Source organism: Motacilla alba, chromosome 1A (genome assembly GCF_015832195.1).
Source record: "Motacilla alba alba isolate MOTALB_02 chromosome 1A, Motacilla_alba_V1.0_pri, whole genome shotgun sequence".
Classification (NCBI taxonomy): Eukaryota; Metazoa; Chordata; class Aves; order Passeriformes; family Motacillidae; genus Motacilla; species Motacilla alba.
In genome coordinates, this window is record NC_052031.1 from 3,978,663 (window position 1) to 3,995,678 (window position 17,016).

General features: G+C 44.4%; 1 protein-coding gene across 2 annotated transcripts in view; it reads right to left on the reverse strand.

Moving 5' to 3' along the window:
• The window catches only part of PRKCQ (protein kinase C theta), a 53,146-nt gene that overhangs the window by 16,203 nt on the left and 19,927 nt on the right, over nt 1-17,016 (reverse strand). For both annotated transcript variants that reach the window (XM_038154243.1, XM_038154244.1), the window contains 10 exons: nt 14,774-14,973; nt 13,502-13,562; nt 11,711-11,873; nt 11,089-11,120; nt 10,907-10,992; nt 9,680-9,809; nt 8,938-9,047; nt 8,687-8,804; nt 7,437-7,612; nt 4,170-4,343 (listed from right to left, as the gene is read on the reverse strand). In XM_038154243.1, coding sequence (XP_038010171.1) covers nt 4,170-4,343; nt 7,437-7,612; nt 8,687-8,804; nt 8,938-9,047; nt 9,680-9,809; nt 10,907-10,992; nt 11,089-11,120; nt 11,711-11,873; nt 13,502-13,562; nt 14,774-14,973 — 1,250 coding nt within the window. The remainder of the gene's footprint in view (nt 1-4,169; nt 4,344-7,436; nt 7,613-8,686; nt 8,805-8,937; nt 9,048-9,679; nt 9,810-10,906; nt 10,993-11,088; nt 11,121-11,710; nt 11,874-13,501; nt 13,563-14,773; nt 14,974-17,016) is intronic.

The following is a 17,016-nucleotide window of genomic DNA, read 5'->3' on the forward strand; positions in this document are numbered from 1 at the left end:
CTCACTGATAAACTGAGGCACTATCAGCCCATGTCTTGCAAGAGGAAATGCTTTTCCCTATCAGTGTCCAGCAGAATCTTGGAGAGAGACTAATTTTCTCAGGACTAGAGAAGGACTTGTGGATTAAAAAAAAAATAAAAATCACCAGACCAAAACAAAAAGTAGCCAAATCCATGAAATGTAAATATTTTAGCAGCTGAAAAGCAGAAAAAAAATAAATGTTTTTATTTTAGGAAGTTTTTTTTTTTTCATTACAAAGTGCAGCTAGACTGCAGATTTTTAGAAATCTCAGGCAAAGCTGAATGCATTTTGGGCTGATTTCCCTCAGGCTGGACAATGGGGAGGCAATGACAATATGTGTATTGAATATGGCAATCATCTTTTACTTAAAAAACCCCACTGCTGAGCTCTCCTCCTCTTTTCCTGGCCAATGCCTTCCCCCAGTTCACACCACATGGGCTGACATCACCTAGAAGTGTCTCGCAAAAACTTCATATATTTGATGTTATAATTACAGCTGCTCTCATCTCCTCTGGCACAACCTCGTAGAAATCCCAAAGGATGCTGCTATTTCTGCTGAACCACGTTGAAATTTTGGCCAGGATTGAACGAGACCTTGCCAGTTTTCCTGCTCGTCGGTTGCAAGAGGCAAAATCCTCAAAGCTTTTCTGAAATTTCCCATCAGCTACTTCAAATTTGGCCTTGAATCAGATTTTTTCCAAGCTCAAAGTACTCAGAATACTACAGGGATGGACAGATATTTCCAAGGAAAAGTAGGAGGATGGAGCTAGGGCTGTTCAGGAGGTCCATGGCCCCACCAGGCAGAGGAGCTGAACATCCAAAGGGGTGAAATGCCCATGTGCCAACCCCATGCTGACAATTCAGGGCAAAGAAATCAGCCCTGCCCCTCAAGAGCCAGTCAGAGAGAGAAGAAAACTGAAATCATGCATGGAAAAAAAAAAAAAAAGTCAGGAATTGAAGTATTGAAGTAACCTCTGAGGAGATAATGAGAAATCTGAAAATACTCATGGAAAACAGAGACAAAGAATTCTCAAATTAGGACCCCACTCCTGTTCTACCATTCTTTTCTCCTTCCTGCCAGTGTAAGAGATTTTTCAGTCAGTATTAAGCACACAAGGGCAACAGAGGATGTGAAAAAGGCTCACCACCAGAAGAAAACATATAATACAACAGTAAAGCAGAAAATAAACTTTTCTGTAATATTTTCTTTTAAATTGCAGTAATGATTACTTCTCTTTTGGGTTGAGATATTCTTCTCTGTTGCTATTTTGTGCTGCAAGTCAAAATGCCTCAAGATTTAATTTGCATTTAGGTAAAGGGTGTTAATAAAACTTGGTCAATGAAGTAAAGAAACAGAAATAAAAGTGACTTGCAAAAAGGGGAAGCCTATTTTTATGGCAGAAGATCAGTGAAATGCAAAAAAGAATAAAACTCTGCAAAAAAGAATAAAAGAATAAGCTCTGGGATGCTAGTCACTCTTTTGGCATTACTGATTTTGGGATTTCACAAAATTATAAACATATTTTTCTCCTCTTTAACATAACAGCATCCCTTTAAATCTAATACAGCAGAATAGCAGAATAGCTCTTTGAGGTTATTGTTAAAATTCAGAGTATGTAATTATGACAGCTGAATATCTGGATACAAAGATGACTGCAGTAAAATAAAACAGAAAAATTCAAAAAGACATTGGGCAAAAAAACCCCCAAACACTATGGGCTTGCATTTGTTCTCATGCAATAAAACAAGAAAAGTATTCTGAGTTTTGAAAGCACTGATCCACTGGAATAGAGAGGGGAATTAAGTGCCTGGAACCATCTAAAACCTCTCTGAGGAGCTATCCAGATTTATATCATTGAGCAGTCACTCATTACCTGGGTGGAGGTGAGGAAGAAACTCATCCCAGAGCTCAGAGAGCTGCCAAGGATGGCAGGACCGTTTTTTTCCCCTTCTGGAAACATGCGGACTATTGAGATCCTTGTTTTGGTGTAGGAATATTCCTGTTTTTACTGCCCTTTGCAGAGACACTCAGCACCTGGAGCAGCTCAGGAAGCCACAGCACGAGGGATTCAGAAAGGCATTGGCACATATGTTTTTGTTTGAAACTAGTTATCTATCCAGTAAAACTTCAAGGAACAAAAAAATGTCATATTTTTAATATTAAAATCCATAGAGGGACTCTACACAGTGCTGCCGTGGCTTCTGCCCATGGCAGGGGAGTGGGAAGTAGGTGATCTTTAAGGTCCCTTCCAACCCAAACCATTCCATGATCCTAAAATGATTGCCATAAAAGACATTCTGACAACCACAGCGTTTTGAGCCCTGGAAGACCATCCAAGGTTGTCACAGCTCCCAGCTCTGGGTGACTCTCCTGCCCTGAGTGATCACTGCTGGCTTGCAAAGGTCAGAGGAGAAAAAACAGGAGCTGAAAATCAACCAGAACCCAGAGCAGCTTTGGCCTGGGCAGCCCTGTTCCAGCTGCTGTCTCTGTGGAGCCAAGATGGGGAGATCACACAGCTTTAAAGTGGGATGAGATGGATGGGCATTCTTTCTCCATGACAGGAGGGCAATTCTGTGCTGCTGCCCAGAAGTGTTGAAAAAAAAAATCATCTGGCTTTTTTGAGCTGGGCACCCATAAATTTTTCAGGCACTCATTGCTTTTCCATCCTTCAGTTTTTCCCCTCAAACAGTCAGTAAATCCCACCTGGATCCTGACACAACTCCATTTGGCCTCTCCTCTTTTTGCCATGGTCTAGTGAGGGAAGGGGACACTTGCATGCCTGCACTGCCTGAACCCAGAGTGTCCCTGCTGTACAATCCTGACCCTGACCTTCAGCTCCCAGACCAGGCTGGAGCACAGACAACATGGTTCTGCTGCTGGCTTCAGTCAGCATCCCTCTGGAGATACAGGCAGCATTCCCTGGAGTAAAAGCTTCCTCACAGAGCTGTGAATGTTGTGAATGTTTTATCTCTTCAATTAAGTCTTGATCTTCTTTGCTTTTGGAGCTGTGGCATTTATATTTTGCTCTGAAAACCAGCCCTCCTCAAGTAGGGAGTTAATTCCTTTCCTTGCCAGGCAAGGATCCATTCCCAGCACACATTATCCCCACTGTCAGTCCCAAAGGGGTTTAACATGAATGCCTGGGCTCAGTGTCACATCACCTAAAGCAGTTCCCAGCTGCTGCCTGTTATAAATTTAACCTGACTTTAAACAGGTGCCACATCCACAGATGACTGGGATGTACCACAGAGGCTGCATTTGTTTCTCCTGACCCTGCAGAAGAACCTCACACTGAGCAGGTCCTAACCTTACACTGAGCAGGGCCTTGTGCCACCAAATCCTGGGGCTGAGCAGGGACTGGGAGCATCCAAACAAAACCCTGAACATGCAGCCATGAGACAGTGCTGCTCTGAACTTGAGCTAAGAGATATCAACCATCTCTCAGGAATGGTTTGAGTAGGTTGGACAGAGAAGACAAACTCTCAAACTTCCATTGTTTCTTTCTGTGCCTTGTGTGTGCTTGGGTGTTAAGGCTGTTGGTTGTGGCTCTGGGAAGCTGAGCAGTTGTTGGCATGTAGGACCATGGAAATATGTCTATTATTTAAATGTCACTTCAGTTTTGGTTTGGAGTCACAAGCGAGATTTCAGGAGGTGCTCTGAACTGCAGAAGCACCAGTGTCCGCTGCCATTTAACAGCAACTGAGGGGGGCAAAGAAGTGAATGACAGCATGTTTATCCTCCAAAACCAGGGTTTCTTGAGTTGGCTTTGATCCAGGCTAGCTGCAGCACAATGCTCCATGGTCCAAGAGGTTCAGATAACACGTCAGCGTGGGCACATCCTTACCCTGGCTGTGGGTGTGGCCTCGGCACATCCTTGGCCCAGGGTGCAGATTTTATCAGCAGATTTTACCTCAATGACTCTTGGATGCCATAATCCTCAAATACACCATCCTATCCCCAGACTGATGTGGGGAAAGTAGATTAAATTTCTGGAGCCATTTCCCCAGTGCTTAATCTGAAGATCCCTTCTCTGAGCACCACTTCATGTCCCAGGTGGACCTCAGCAGGCTGAAGCCCTTCACCAAGCATCTGTATTTCAGTAAAGCATTCTCAGCCTGTGGAAGAAGGTGTCAGATGCTTGTCTTACCTTGGTCTGGAACGTGCAGAAGACATGAGTGAGGAATGGGTGCTCCCAAGCCAAGGAGAGGACTCTCTTCTCCACCATCGTGCACTCAACGTCGTCATCCATCAGCACCACGTCCTTCTTCAGGGCTTTCACAGCAAAATACTGGTCTGTGCTCTTCAGCTCGGCCAGAAACACCTAAAATGGAAACAGCTGCTCAGAAAGAGGGATTGTCTCCTCTCAGAACAGCCACGTGAGGATGGGAGCTGAGCTCCTGGGAATTCACTGGGGTACACCTTAATAACCTTGATGCTTAAGGCCCCATTCTGCCCTTAAGGAACTTTGAGTTTGCTCCCCACACTCAGAATAGTTTTATGAAGTTGAGCCTTGGAGAAGGATGTGAAGTTCTTGGCAATTAGAGAAGCAGGATGGATGGACAGGACATGCCTGAGAGCCAAACACCTCTCGTAACAGAAACCATCCTCATGTAAATGCTCCTCAGATACATTTCCTGTTTCCTGACTTCAAATAATAAAACACAGAATTTTGCTTTGTCAGCATTTGAAATGCAAATACCCTGCACCAGATCTTCAGCAGGTGGAAAATGATGTCCACCAGTAGTTGGACTGGTTTTATATCAGATGTCTTTCTCTCCTTCCTCTTAGTTTTCAGATCTGAGCGCACAGGCTGGGTCCCTCATGCTTTTGCAGGAGTTCTTCCTGAGAATGGGAAAACACCTCCCAGAGGAGTTACAACCTCTGTCTATTTTTATAGGCAGGGAAAATGAAACCCAGAGCAGCAGAGAAGGGTTTTCTAGAGACCACAGAGCAAAGACGTCTCTCCTGGAAGGCAGTGACAGTCCTGATCTTCACACTAACAGCCTGCTGACCCTGTTTCTATAGACTGAATAAATGTGTAAGATTCATCAAAGAGGTCTTTGAAGTTCTCTGCCAGACACTATTTACTGAGTAAGCTCAGACGTGTTTTAGCCCTGACAAAAGTTTTATTTACCCTTTTGGCTACTGCTGCATTTCACTTTGTAGCACCAGACAGAGAGTAGAGCCTAGAGCCTCCCTCTGTCTCTGCACTGAATGACCAGAAATGCTCACAGTGCTGATGCTGCAGGCACCCTTTTTACCCTCATGTTTGTGCTGGGCACTGCTCTCCTGGGGAAGCTGGGGAATGAATGTGCTGCATTTGTGACCTGTGCTGTGGCTTCCAAGGAGCAGGGAGGCAATGCCAGACCACATACAGAGGTGGTGGTGTGGGATATCCTCATGGATCTTCCCCTCAGCCTCCCAGGATCACACAGAGCTGGAGAGACCCCTCAGACAATGAGATGTGCACACCCTGTCTCCTCTATGGGGAAGTGAATCTCTCTCCAAGCAAATGAGGGCACCAGGAGTGACACCAGCACAGGAAACTCGTGGGTGAGTTTTTGTTGCAGAAAGGCAAGAAATGGCCCATCCTCTCCACACCCACAGTGTGCACTTCAAAGAGATGCAAAAGCTTGCAGGCTTGGAGAGTCCATGTCAGCATGAGGGCTAAAACAAGGTACAGAATGTGCTTCAATGGGGGCATTCAGGACTTGAATAGATGAACACCTGAGAAACCTCATCTCATGAGACCTGTTTTGAGGAAGGGATCCAGAGATCCAGAGATCCAGAGATCCTTTCCTTCCAATAAAAATGTTTCTATTATATCCATGCTCTTGATTTCAGAGAAGTCTGGAATGTTGGTTTAGGGTACTCTGGTTTAGCTGTGAGATGCCTCAGCTCTGGTTCCTATGCAAACTGTGGACATGACACAACACTTGCTAGTGGAAAATTTCCCTGTCCATGGAGTTGGAAATAGATGGTCTTTAAGGTCCCTTTCAACCCAAACCATTCTATGATTCTATTACTTTCTAGTATGAAAGGCCAACACAGGAAACATTTCACCAGTTGAAGAACTGGCTGCAGCAATTGCTCTAGATCATTTAGCAGGCAAAAAGCAGCCCTTTGTCAAGGCACAGTTTCCCCCTTGGAAAGATGTGGGATGTGGGCAATGTGATCCATACTCCTTCTCCTTATTGGCTGTGAAAACACAATGGGGGGGTCCCTCTGAAACTGCTTCTCTCGGGTTTGTGCTGGCACTGAGTAACATGAGTCCCCTCCCAGGGGATATCTGCAATGGGGAAGAACAATCCACAATTCATCAGGATTAAAGAATCCACTGAAAACAGGTGGTTCTTGTTTCAAAAGCACAAATTCTTGGCTGCTGCAAAATTTGCTTTGGGCTCCAGCACAGAGGAGAGCTGGAAAGAGCAGTTACTGTTCCCAGCTGGGACCTGCTGCTCTGGAGAGCAGAGCTGATCCACACCCAGCTTCTCAGCTCATGCTTCCACCTCCCCATGAAGAGGGAGAGCACAGAGACCTTTCCTACCAGCTCTCTGGGGATATCCTGGATCCATTAACCTGCACAGAAAGGGAAGTTGAAACCCTGCCTGGGACACTCCTGTCCTCTCATGAGAGCGCAACCAATGGGACAGGGAGAAGGACAAGGCAAGGAGAAGATGGAGTTCAGGATTCAGCCATGCAAGAGCAAGGATACTTTGAAGACTCGGAGATTTATCAGCCATCGTGTGGCAGCAGTACCAGGGCAGGGACCTGGACTAGGCACTGGTGAGGCCACACCTCAAATCCTGTATTCAGTTCTGGGTCCATCGCTACAAGGAAGACACTGAGGGGCTGGAGTGTGTCTAGAGAAGGGAATGGAGCTGGGGAAGGGCTGGAGCACCAGAAGGGGCTGAGGGAGCTGGAAGGGCTCAGCCTGGAGAAAAGGAGGCTCAGGGGGGGCCTTGTGGCTCTGCACAAGTCCCTGACAGGAGGGGATGGCCAGGTGGGGGTCAGGTTCTGCTCCCAGGGAACAAGGACAGAACAGGAGGAAATGGCCAAGTTGTTCCAGGGGAGGTTGAGATGGGATATTCAAAAAAATTTCTTCACTGGAAGAGTGGTCAGGCATTGGAAGGGGCTGCCCAAGAAAGTGGTGGAGTCACCATCCCTGAAAGTGTTCAAAAACACGTGGATGTGGCACCTGGGGACACAGTTAGTGGTGGACTTGGCAGTGCTGGGTTAGCAGTTGGATGGAAAAACCTTGGAGATCTTTTCCAACCTAAATGATTCCATTCATTCCAACCAAATGATTCCATTCCATGTTTTTCCCTAAGTGTCCCTTCAAACCAGATGTTATTTAGTGTCACACAAAGCGACATGCGAATGCACACAGTGGTGTCCCAGTCCCAGTGCTTACCTTGCCAAAACTGCCTTTCCCCAGCATCTTGTGCAGGACAAAATCTTCAATGGTCAGTTTTAACTGCACTTGGTGCTCCTGCTGTTCCTGGGACTGTTCTCCCAAGTCTGACTCTATGAGAGATTCTCCCTTCACTGTGCCCTCCACTGGAGTCTCCCAGGAGATGCCTTGTGGCTCTGCAACACACATCAAAGCACTCAAATAAACCCCTGGACAGGAGCAGAAAATCCCCAGAACACTCACAGGTATTTTGCTCAGAGGTTTAAAGGGGTATTTTAGACAAATGGAAGTGTGGTGGCCATCTCTGAGTGGATTGGCTCTGCTCCCACACTGCTTTCTCTCCAGAGGAAACTTTACTCCAGTGGAAACTGCATCTTATTCAGTAGCTTTTTTTAAAATTTACAAACCACTTTACAAACTCCTTCATCTGTCTTTCTGTTTTGTGGCACCAAATCCTTAATTTCTGGCCACCTGTCTTCTCCAGTCCTTCTTGCTGCTTGCCATTATGATGCGGTTTCATTTTTTCAAGGTCTTTTCAAAACCCTAGGCAAAGCTAGGTGAAAAGGTGGGGTGGCATTTTCATACTGTGCTCCTGCTCTGGATGTGAAGCATTCCAGATCAACTCTTCCAGCCAGCCTGGAGAGGAATCACTCTGAGTTTTTTTCAGTACTCCACTAATCTGGATTTATAAGAACTTGTAAGAGATTTTGTCCCTCAGTGGATTTATCTTGCTGCTGTAACTGCTCTAAAATGCTGCACACTACTCAGCAGACAAACTGACCCACATGTGAAACAGATGTGAAACCACCTGAGGCTTTACTGTTTCACATCAGCACAGCCAGTTCTACTTGTAGAACAGAACACAAATAAACACAAATAAACACAAATGGGGACATAATTTGTTTCTACTTGGGGTCCAAAGGGCACAGTCTCTCATTTACCCTCCCAAACATCTGTTCTTGTACCACAGAGGGCTGTGACACCTAGATCAGCTCCTGGGTGAGTGAAGTGGAGGTCTATCAGTGGTTTTCAAAGCTACTGGAATTCAACCTCCACCCAAAAATATGAAACCAGAAAGAAAATTTGCCAAGGTGATCAGAAGGATTGCAAATATCCTGTTTAGAGCAATAAATTGCATATATATTTTGCAATAAATTTGGCAATAAATTCCCCACTCATGTCACCTCCAATTAACCACGCACCAACCAAAAAACAACAAAGCTCTGCCCTGTATCACCAGGAGGAATTACCTTTTTTTCCTGATGCTGGCAAGGCCTGAAGTGGTGTCACATCCTTCACAGGAACAGGAAAGCCGATTTCCAGAGGTCCATCCCTGGAGATCTGTTCACTGTCGCGCTGGCAGCGAGCCTGGGACACAGAAACCAGCAAATTTTTGAGCCAAAATCACGTGCCAAGCTCATGAACAACACCGTGACTTCTTGAGTGTGACTCACAAAAGCCAAAATCTAGAAGAGCATCTAAAAATGCTTCAGCTATTTACCTGCTGAGTGCTCTCTATCATTGCCAGAGCTTCAGCCATCAGTTTCTGGTTCACTCCACAAAGATTTGCTACTTTTGCCTGGCACTTGTGGTGGACGTTCATGCCACATGCTGAAAGAAAGAACACGAGGTGTCAGGACAGTGAAGGCTGTAAAGTTTTGGGCAGGAGCAAGTGCTACTGTTGGCCAGGGATAGAGATCAACCACCTCAAGAGTTCTTGAGATGGCACCCATGTAGTTTTTTGGTTCCCTGTGGAGACTATTTTTGTATTTTCTACTGGCCAGAGGTTGCATTACCCTTTGCAGGTACAGGCTACTAAACCTACAACCCATTATCTCAGAGATAAACTGTAATCACAGAAGAGGATCCTCCCATTGGTTTGGAATTAATGAAGACAGTGGAATGTCTTGAGTCTGACAGCGGAAATAAAACTTGCAAGTTCATACTGGGGGTGATCTGGGGAGATGAACAGTGTCACTGTGATGTTCTTTGTCCCTTTGGGAAGGAACTCATCATTCTTCTGCACCAACTATCTCTCAGTACATGGACAGTAGTCCTCATTTTTGATGAACAATCCTTCTTGAAGGACAGTCCTGTAGCCCACTCCTTCACCCTCCTGGTGCCACCTCATACTGCTTTTGCAGAGAAGGGCGATAAATGAGATTTGGATTTTCAGACTGCCACCCTCCAAAGACAACAACCCCTCCCATGCTCAGCTGGTGTCACCTTGGCCAGGGACTCACCGTCACACTTCAGCCCCTGCCGTGCCAGGCCCCAGAGGAGGGTGCCACAGTGCTCACAGAAGGTGGGGCTCTTGTAGTTGTACACTTTGAAGCGGTGGGGCATGTCGATCTTGAACCTCTCCTTGTGGAACTGCAAGACAAAAGCCAGGCTGAAAATCCACTCCCCATTTCCACCTCAGCTCCATGTGGAAAAACAAACACGTACCACAGAACTTGGTTTCTCTACTGCCTTTTATCCTCAGGTATGACTGCTGAGCAGAAATTGTTTATCAGGCACACAAACCCAAATTTTGATACATAGTGACTGCAATTCAGAGGGAATTGGGTAATTTCATCCCTGGCCTTGACCAAAGGACAGCTTGTGCCTCATTTACATACCCAGGCTCCCCTAATGCTCAGTGGGAAAACATTGGCACTTTCAAAAATCATTCACTTCATCCTGCAATGGATGTCTACATTTGTTGTCATGAATCACTCTTTGGAAGAGCCTGTTGTAATTCTTCTAACATGAAAGGTGATGACAAAGTTGGTTACATCTACCCTGGAGAGGTCAGAAGAGAAGGGAGAGCAATCTCATCCATAAAAATTGTAGAAGGAGAACAGGAACCAGGGTAGTACTTAGTGCAAACAGAAGTTGTAGGACACAAGGTAAAGGGAATAGTCCTATCAGGAGTTTAAGATCTGGTTTTGCCTACCAAAAAGAAAATTTTAGAATAAACTGACATGAGAAAAATAAAGCAAATAACAGTGGAGATATCAGATCTCCCACTGACTGTTTCAGATAACACAAGCACAGATTTGTTCAAGCACAAATCTGAAAATTCAGCCTGATGTCCAGCCTAACATTGGACAGTGAAGAGTTTTCTCCAGGAAACCTCCACCTCGTGTCCATGACTTCCCTCTGAGTTATACTTTATGCATTAGAAAAATGTCAGTTCTGATTCAGCAACTGCTTATTCTGCAGCTGCATTTGAGTAAATCTTAAGTAGGAGGTAATGAAATCACTGGGAACATAAAAAGCAAAGGGCACAGATGAGATCACAGAGTCCTTAGCTCAGTAGGTCCTTTTGCTTCATCAGAAGTTGCTTTGCAGTGGTGTAGGAGAGATCTGAATCACGCTCAGGACTTTTTAAAGGGAATCATAATTAAAATAAAATAAAATAAAATTAAATTAAATTAAATAACAACAACAGCAACAACAATAATAATAATAGTAATACAACCTACCATAGTTTCTCTGCTATTGATTGCTGATCCTGTACACTTGGCTATTACTTTATCAATGCACTTCTTATGAATGGCAGCGTTACATTCTGCAACAGCAAGGGTGTCATGGTGTTAATAAAGAAATTCCTTAAGAAAAGATTAAGTAAATAATGACAATAAGAAAACAAAAGAAAGTTTCTTACGTCTGCATTGATAGCCTTGTTTATTCAGACCCCTGAAATGAACAGAGCAGTGGTTAATCCTGAGTTGTCTGAAAGCCTCAGTAGAAGAAAGAAGAGCAATAATTATCAAAGAAGGAGAACAATATCACTTTGCTTTTTATCACTCTTTGTGGAGATTATTTAATTTCATTATCCTCGTTTAATCTAATGGTGGATTGATTCTCTATGGTTCTCACAGCCTTTTCAGCACACATTCACATCCTGAATTTCATGATATCCAAACAGCACGCTGGACTGCTGAGAAATGCCTGTGCATTTTGCCAAACCCAAAAATATTTGTAAAAGATAAATTATAAAGTGAGGGGAATTTTTCACAGTTGGAATTACAACTGCAAACCACATCCTTAAAGTGATGCAATAACCCTACACGTGGGAAGCCGAGGGTCTTACAGGAGGAGCACAGATATTTAACAGGGAATCATGGAATCTTTTAGGTTGGAAAACACCTTTAAAATCATCCAGTCCAACCATTACCCCAGTTCTGCCACGTCCAACACTAAGCCACGTTCCCAAGTGCCACAGTGACACCAGAACTGGTTCCTGGGGTTAAAAGGAGAAGAAGCACAGATCCTTTTCCATTTACCATACAAACTCGTGGCACACAGAGCAGAAGGTGGGCTGTGGAAAGAAGGTGGCCGTGAACTCGTGGCACTTGACATTGTGGATTTTGGCCTGTTTGATGGCTCCCCTGCGTTGGTGCAAGGAGAAGAAGCCTTCAGTCTCACAGTCAGCCAGGTCCTTTGCATCTGGGAGGAGAGGAAAGATATTTAAGTGTACCCTGTCCTGATCAGGTGCCTTCAGAAAATGCAAATTGCCCAAATACTATATGACTGCAGCTGATGATTCACTGATGGTAATGAATACTCAAATACCATTTTATGAAACCCACAAAAGTCTTGTTTGGATGGTTTTTATCTACCATTCCTACACTAAAATGACTTTAGACTTGGGACAACACTGAGCTCTCTTGACTATTCATTAAACTGCTCTTGAAACCTAGAACAAAAATTTCCCAAGGAGAGGTAATTTAAACATAAAACTCTGACTTTGTATGGCACTGAAGAAGCACAACCTAAAAAGGATGAAATTAGATAAAATTAATAATTACCGATATGTGGACACAAACACACATATGTATATGTGTATATATTTATATCTATATTAATATTTATGGGTATTTAACAGAATCCTTTCTGTGTGCATATACATATGTCAGTAAGCAGATATTTATGTCCCAGGATATTTTTCTTGTTATTTTTCCATGCCAACACTTGCTTTGCCGTTTGCTGTGCCCTTGCTGTTACTCACAGTTATTTAAACTTTTTGGGACAGCAAACAAACCAATTCTGACTTCACGTGCACTTCTACATGCACTTGTGCCTACAAATCTGATATTCACACAGAAAAATCAATCTCTGTTTAGTCTCACTCCTGCACTGCACAGTGAGTCACACAGGTAGCCTGTAGGAACTGGCCCCCTGTGTGATCTGATGCTGATCTTGATATTTGTAATAGAAGCACAACTTGCATTTTCTATGCTTTGGCCTCCCTAACACCTTTTAACACACAAACAGCAGTCCAATCTATATTAAAGGGAGGGATGGGTAAGAAAATATCAGCTTGGCCATGGCTGCTTTCAGTGCTTCTCTGCTTCTATAAATGGGAGAGCCTTCAGATATCTGCGCCTCACAGCTACACCCTACACCTGAGGACATCAGAATTTTGGCAACAAAGTTGGGAGAAGAAGACCAAGCACTTGAATTAAACCCGTTTTCTTCCACAAAGTAGAATGCAGCCCTTTCTACAAGATATTTTCCCTAATAGCCAACCTGAGGCTGTTCCCTGAGGCCGTTCCCTCTTGTCCTGTCCCTGTTCCCTGGAAGCACAGCCTGACCCCACTGGCTGTCCCTTCCTGTCAGGGACTTGTGCAGAGCCACAAGGTCCCCTCTGAGCCTCCTTTGCTCCAGGCTGAGCCCCTTTCCCAGCTCCCTCAGCCCTCCTAGTGCTCCAGACCCTTCCTCAGCTCCATTCCCTTCTCTGGACATGCTCCAGCCCCTCCATGAATTTCTTGTAGTACATAAAGAAGAATGATTTCAGAGGGAGCTGCCTCCCTATGTATCTGTTCTATCTTGTTTAGCATAATGGGAATATCTGCCATTTAGTGGTAAACCAGCCAAAAAAATCTGCCTTGCAAATCACAGAAGAATAGTCAGCACACAATAAAAATCACTTTTCTGGGGTTTTCGTTTCAAGCAGTTATGTTTGTTGTTATGGATCAGTCAGTAATAACATAAGCACTGCTTTTAATGAAGACACCATGTCTGCCCCACAGCCCAGAAATCACAGCCATAAATTAACAAACAGAATCACTTGCCACTTATTTCCAGGAAGTATCTTGCATTCATCAGCATTCGCCCTTGAGGCTTCAGTTCTAGCTGGTTGAGATAAGTGAAAAACAAGAAAAGAAGTCCATTAAACAGTCATTCAGAGAAGGAAAAATTTTTTCAGATGACTTTCAAGCGATCTCCTTCTCCCAGTGGGAACTGATGAATAGCAGTGAATGCTAATTTTCAGGTTGCTCATACCCATGTGAGGCAGCAAGGTAGGGTAGGAGCAACTACAGAGAGAGGAGGGTTGATCACCTCATATCAAACACTCAGAGCAGCATGATAGGAGAAATGAATGTGATTAAACCACAGAAGATGTAGGCAGCTTTTTAGACACCAAATTAGGACCACCACTATCTATAGAGAAAACTTGTTCCCAATGGAGACTGCAAGGGGAAGGTGAGAGCAGTTCAAAAAACCCAGCCAGCTTCAGTCAGGTGATTCTGAAATCTCTTAGGCACTCAGTTCTGCAAGTCTAACTTCTTTACTGTCAACCTAAGGGATGCTACAAGCTCATTATTGTGGTGCCATGGTCTAGTTGAGGTGTTGGAGCTGGGTTGGACTCAGTGATCCTGAAGGTCTCCTCCAACTCAGTCATTCTGTGTGACTCAGGCATTTTTTGTGGCCTTCCCTCTGGACTTGGCAATTCCCACCTACCTGACTCATCATCCATAAGTGTCTTTGGAAATCTGAATCCACTGGACTATGTATAAGCTGGATACTGCATTTTAAAGATTTCTGACAAGATCTGTCCTGCTTGGACTAGCAGGGAACACAACCTTACCTTCAGCATTCTTGTGAAGACTGCTCAAATTTACACCACCACAACTTCAGTGATTTTTAAGGAGTTGCTCTGACATAACTCTGAACTCAGACAGCTGTGGATCAGCTACTTGATATTAGATAAATTTTTTAAAGCTGTTTCCCCAGAGAACATAAAATAACTCATGTTCAGCCAGCCATACTAACATTTGTTCCCAGTGGGTTTCCTCAGCAAAGATTAATATGTGGGCACAGCTCACCTGAAGCAGGATCCTCACTAGCACAGGGCAGGTTTCAATTAAAATAAAAGTGCCAAGCTCTTCTCTTCTGACAAGTCTCTCCCTCAAGTCATGCCCAAGTAGTCTCAAAACATTATTCCAGCCAGTCCCCACTGTGCTGCTGTGGTGACAGCCACAGCCTGGCATGGACACAAGGACACTCCCGTACCCTGCAGCAGCTCCCTAGCACATCCTGCAGGAGAAGAGAATGATGCTCACCCATATCTCTGTCTTCCCATTGCTCTTTTTGCACCTCTCTGCCAGCACCTTCAGCTCCACTGTGGTCTCTGAGACCATTTCAGCACTTTTGTCCTTGACCACAATGTGCATGACCCGGCCATTGTTGATGTGGGCATCAAAAGTGCTGTTCCAGGGTGGGTACATGGTGGGCTTCTTCTGCACATACACTTGGCCATTCTCTGTTGAGAGGGAGAGCACAAATCCATGAAGTGAGGGCAGTTCATGAGACCAAATACAGACTTCTACCCTAAAAAAGGTAATTTCCAGCCTTGACCCCACCAGCTCTGTTGGGGAGATCTCTAATGTTGACCCCAACACCATAAATACCCACTTCTAATCAGGTGAATTCCACCCCAGACAACTACCTTGTTTATCACCTGTCCCAAGGAACTGCAAAATGAGACAGGTTTGCTTCAAAGCCCCCAAAATCTGGGTGCTCTTTGGGAATAATGTCCAGCCCAGCAGCCAACTAAGGGATGTTAAAACATGAACTGTCTTGCAGACCTGCAACCATCCCAAAGGGATGTAGAGTTTTCAACAAAGCAAACTTTCCCTAATGTTTTAATTCCTCTTCCTTCACAGCATCTTAATACAGTGATGGGTAAAAAAATGGGTATCTCTGAGGTTTGCAGAGGGATCACTCTAACTGGGTCTCTCTGAAAAGAGTCTCAGCCAGATTTATTTATCTCACAGAGCCAGTTTTACTTCATACAGCCCTGTAAAAGTATTGGATGCTCACTCAAGGTAAATTCTATATCACAGTTACCCTCTGCAAATATTCAACCCACAAATGCTAAAGCTGAAGGAATAAGATAAAAAAAGCAGCAGACCTGTGACCCCTGTCTAAAGACCCTGATGCTATTTCCAGTAATCCCAGATGGAAAAGAAAATGCAGCTGGAAGGTAACACCTGCTCAAGAAAATTTTTCTCTGAATGAGAGGGCTAATTCACAAAAAATCAGAGACAAAAATGAGACATAAATTTTCCAGCATCCCGGAAAACAGAAATCTCTGTAAAGGACCATAATTTCTTTGCTGCATCAGTGAAAAAGCCACAGATGTGAAACACAGCACTTGCAAAACAAGTGCTTTCATTTGTGTTGCACTCCAGGACACCAAGCTTAAATAAACAAGCCCTGGAATGTGAATGAACTGCCCGATATACGGGATCAGACAGTCACCCCTGGTGCGTCCCTGCTGACGGCTGTGGAATTCTGCCAGGGATTAATCTAACCCCAGGTTCCTGAAAAATGAAATTGCAAACTGTCTTTCCCAGGGAGCAGCTTACACTGTGGCTGGGAGAGCTTTTCCTGGAGGCTTTGCTGAGTTCAAACACGGAGCAGGAGCCTTCATGGTAGCAAATGTCACCAAGGCAGGTGGCAAAATGGCACCCGGCCAGGTGGCTCGTGAAGGCAGAAGCCACTTTTAAAGGGCAGACTCTTTTTATATCTCAGAGGCACATGTAATTTCTGAAATATTTTGTCATCAGTTATAAATTGCTGTAACATCTCCAACTGTATGGAGGTGTGGTTTGTTTTTCAGGGTTTTTTTGTTTTGTTTTTTTTTTTTTTTCAGATTGCATTATAATGTGACAGGGTCCCTTTTACAAAATAAGCAAGTGGAAAAATGTAAAAGGCTGCCCAAGATCTATCCAGAACTTCTGAAATTCTTCACTGTGGTCTTGCTGTGACATCCCTGTGTCCACAGAGGATGTTGATCACTCCCAGATCCCTGGGGACCAATGACCTTTTCGTTATGGCTGGTTGACAAGAGACTGCCTTTGGCACGAATCCAAAGTCAAACTCCCTGTTTTTGGAAACACATTTATCATGTACCACTGTTCTGTTTGCAAAAACCCAGCCAACCAACCAACCAAAAGCAAAACTAAAAAACCCCACGCTTTGCCAGTGCTAAACAGAATGGCTTAGGTTGGAATGGACCTTAAAAAACCATCCAGTTCCATCCCCCTGCCATGGGCACAGACAACTTCCACCAGACCAGGTTGTTCCTTGGCCTTGAACACGTAGACATGTCCTGATGTCCTGCCCTGCCCAACAATCATTTCTGCCCCGAAAAAATGTCTCCATGGCCAAATGTCACAGCACAAGGCAAGGATGATTTGCGTCTCTCACCAGCTATGCAGCTGGTCCACTCCTACTCCTTGGTCATGCCAAAATTTTAGCCAAAATTTGTATATCAGTGATTTTTTTTTTAATTTTAAAT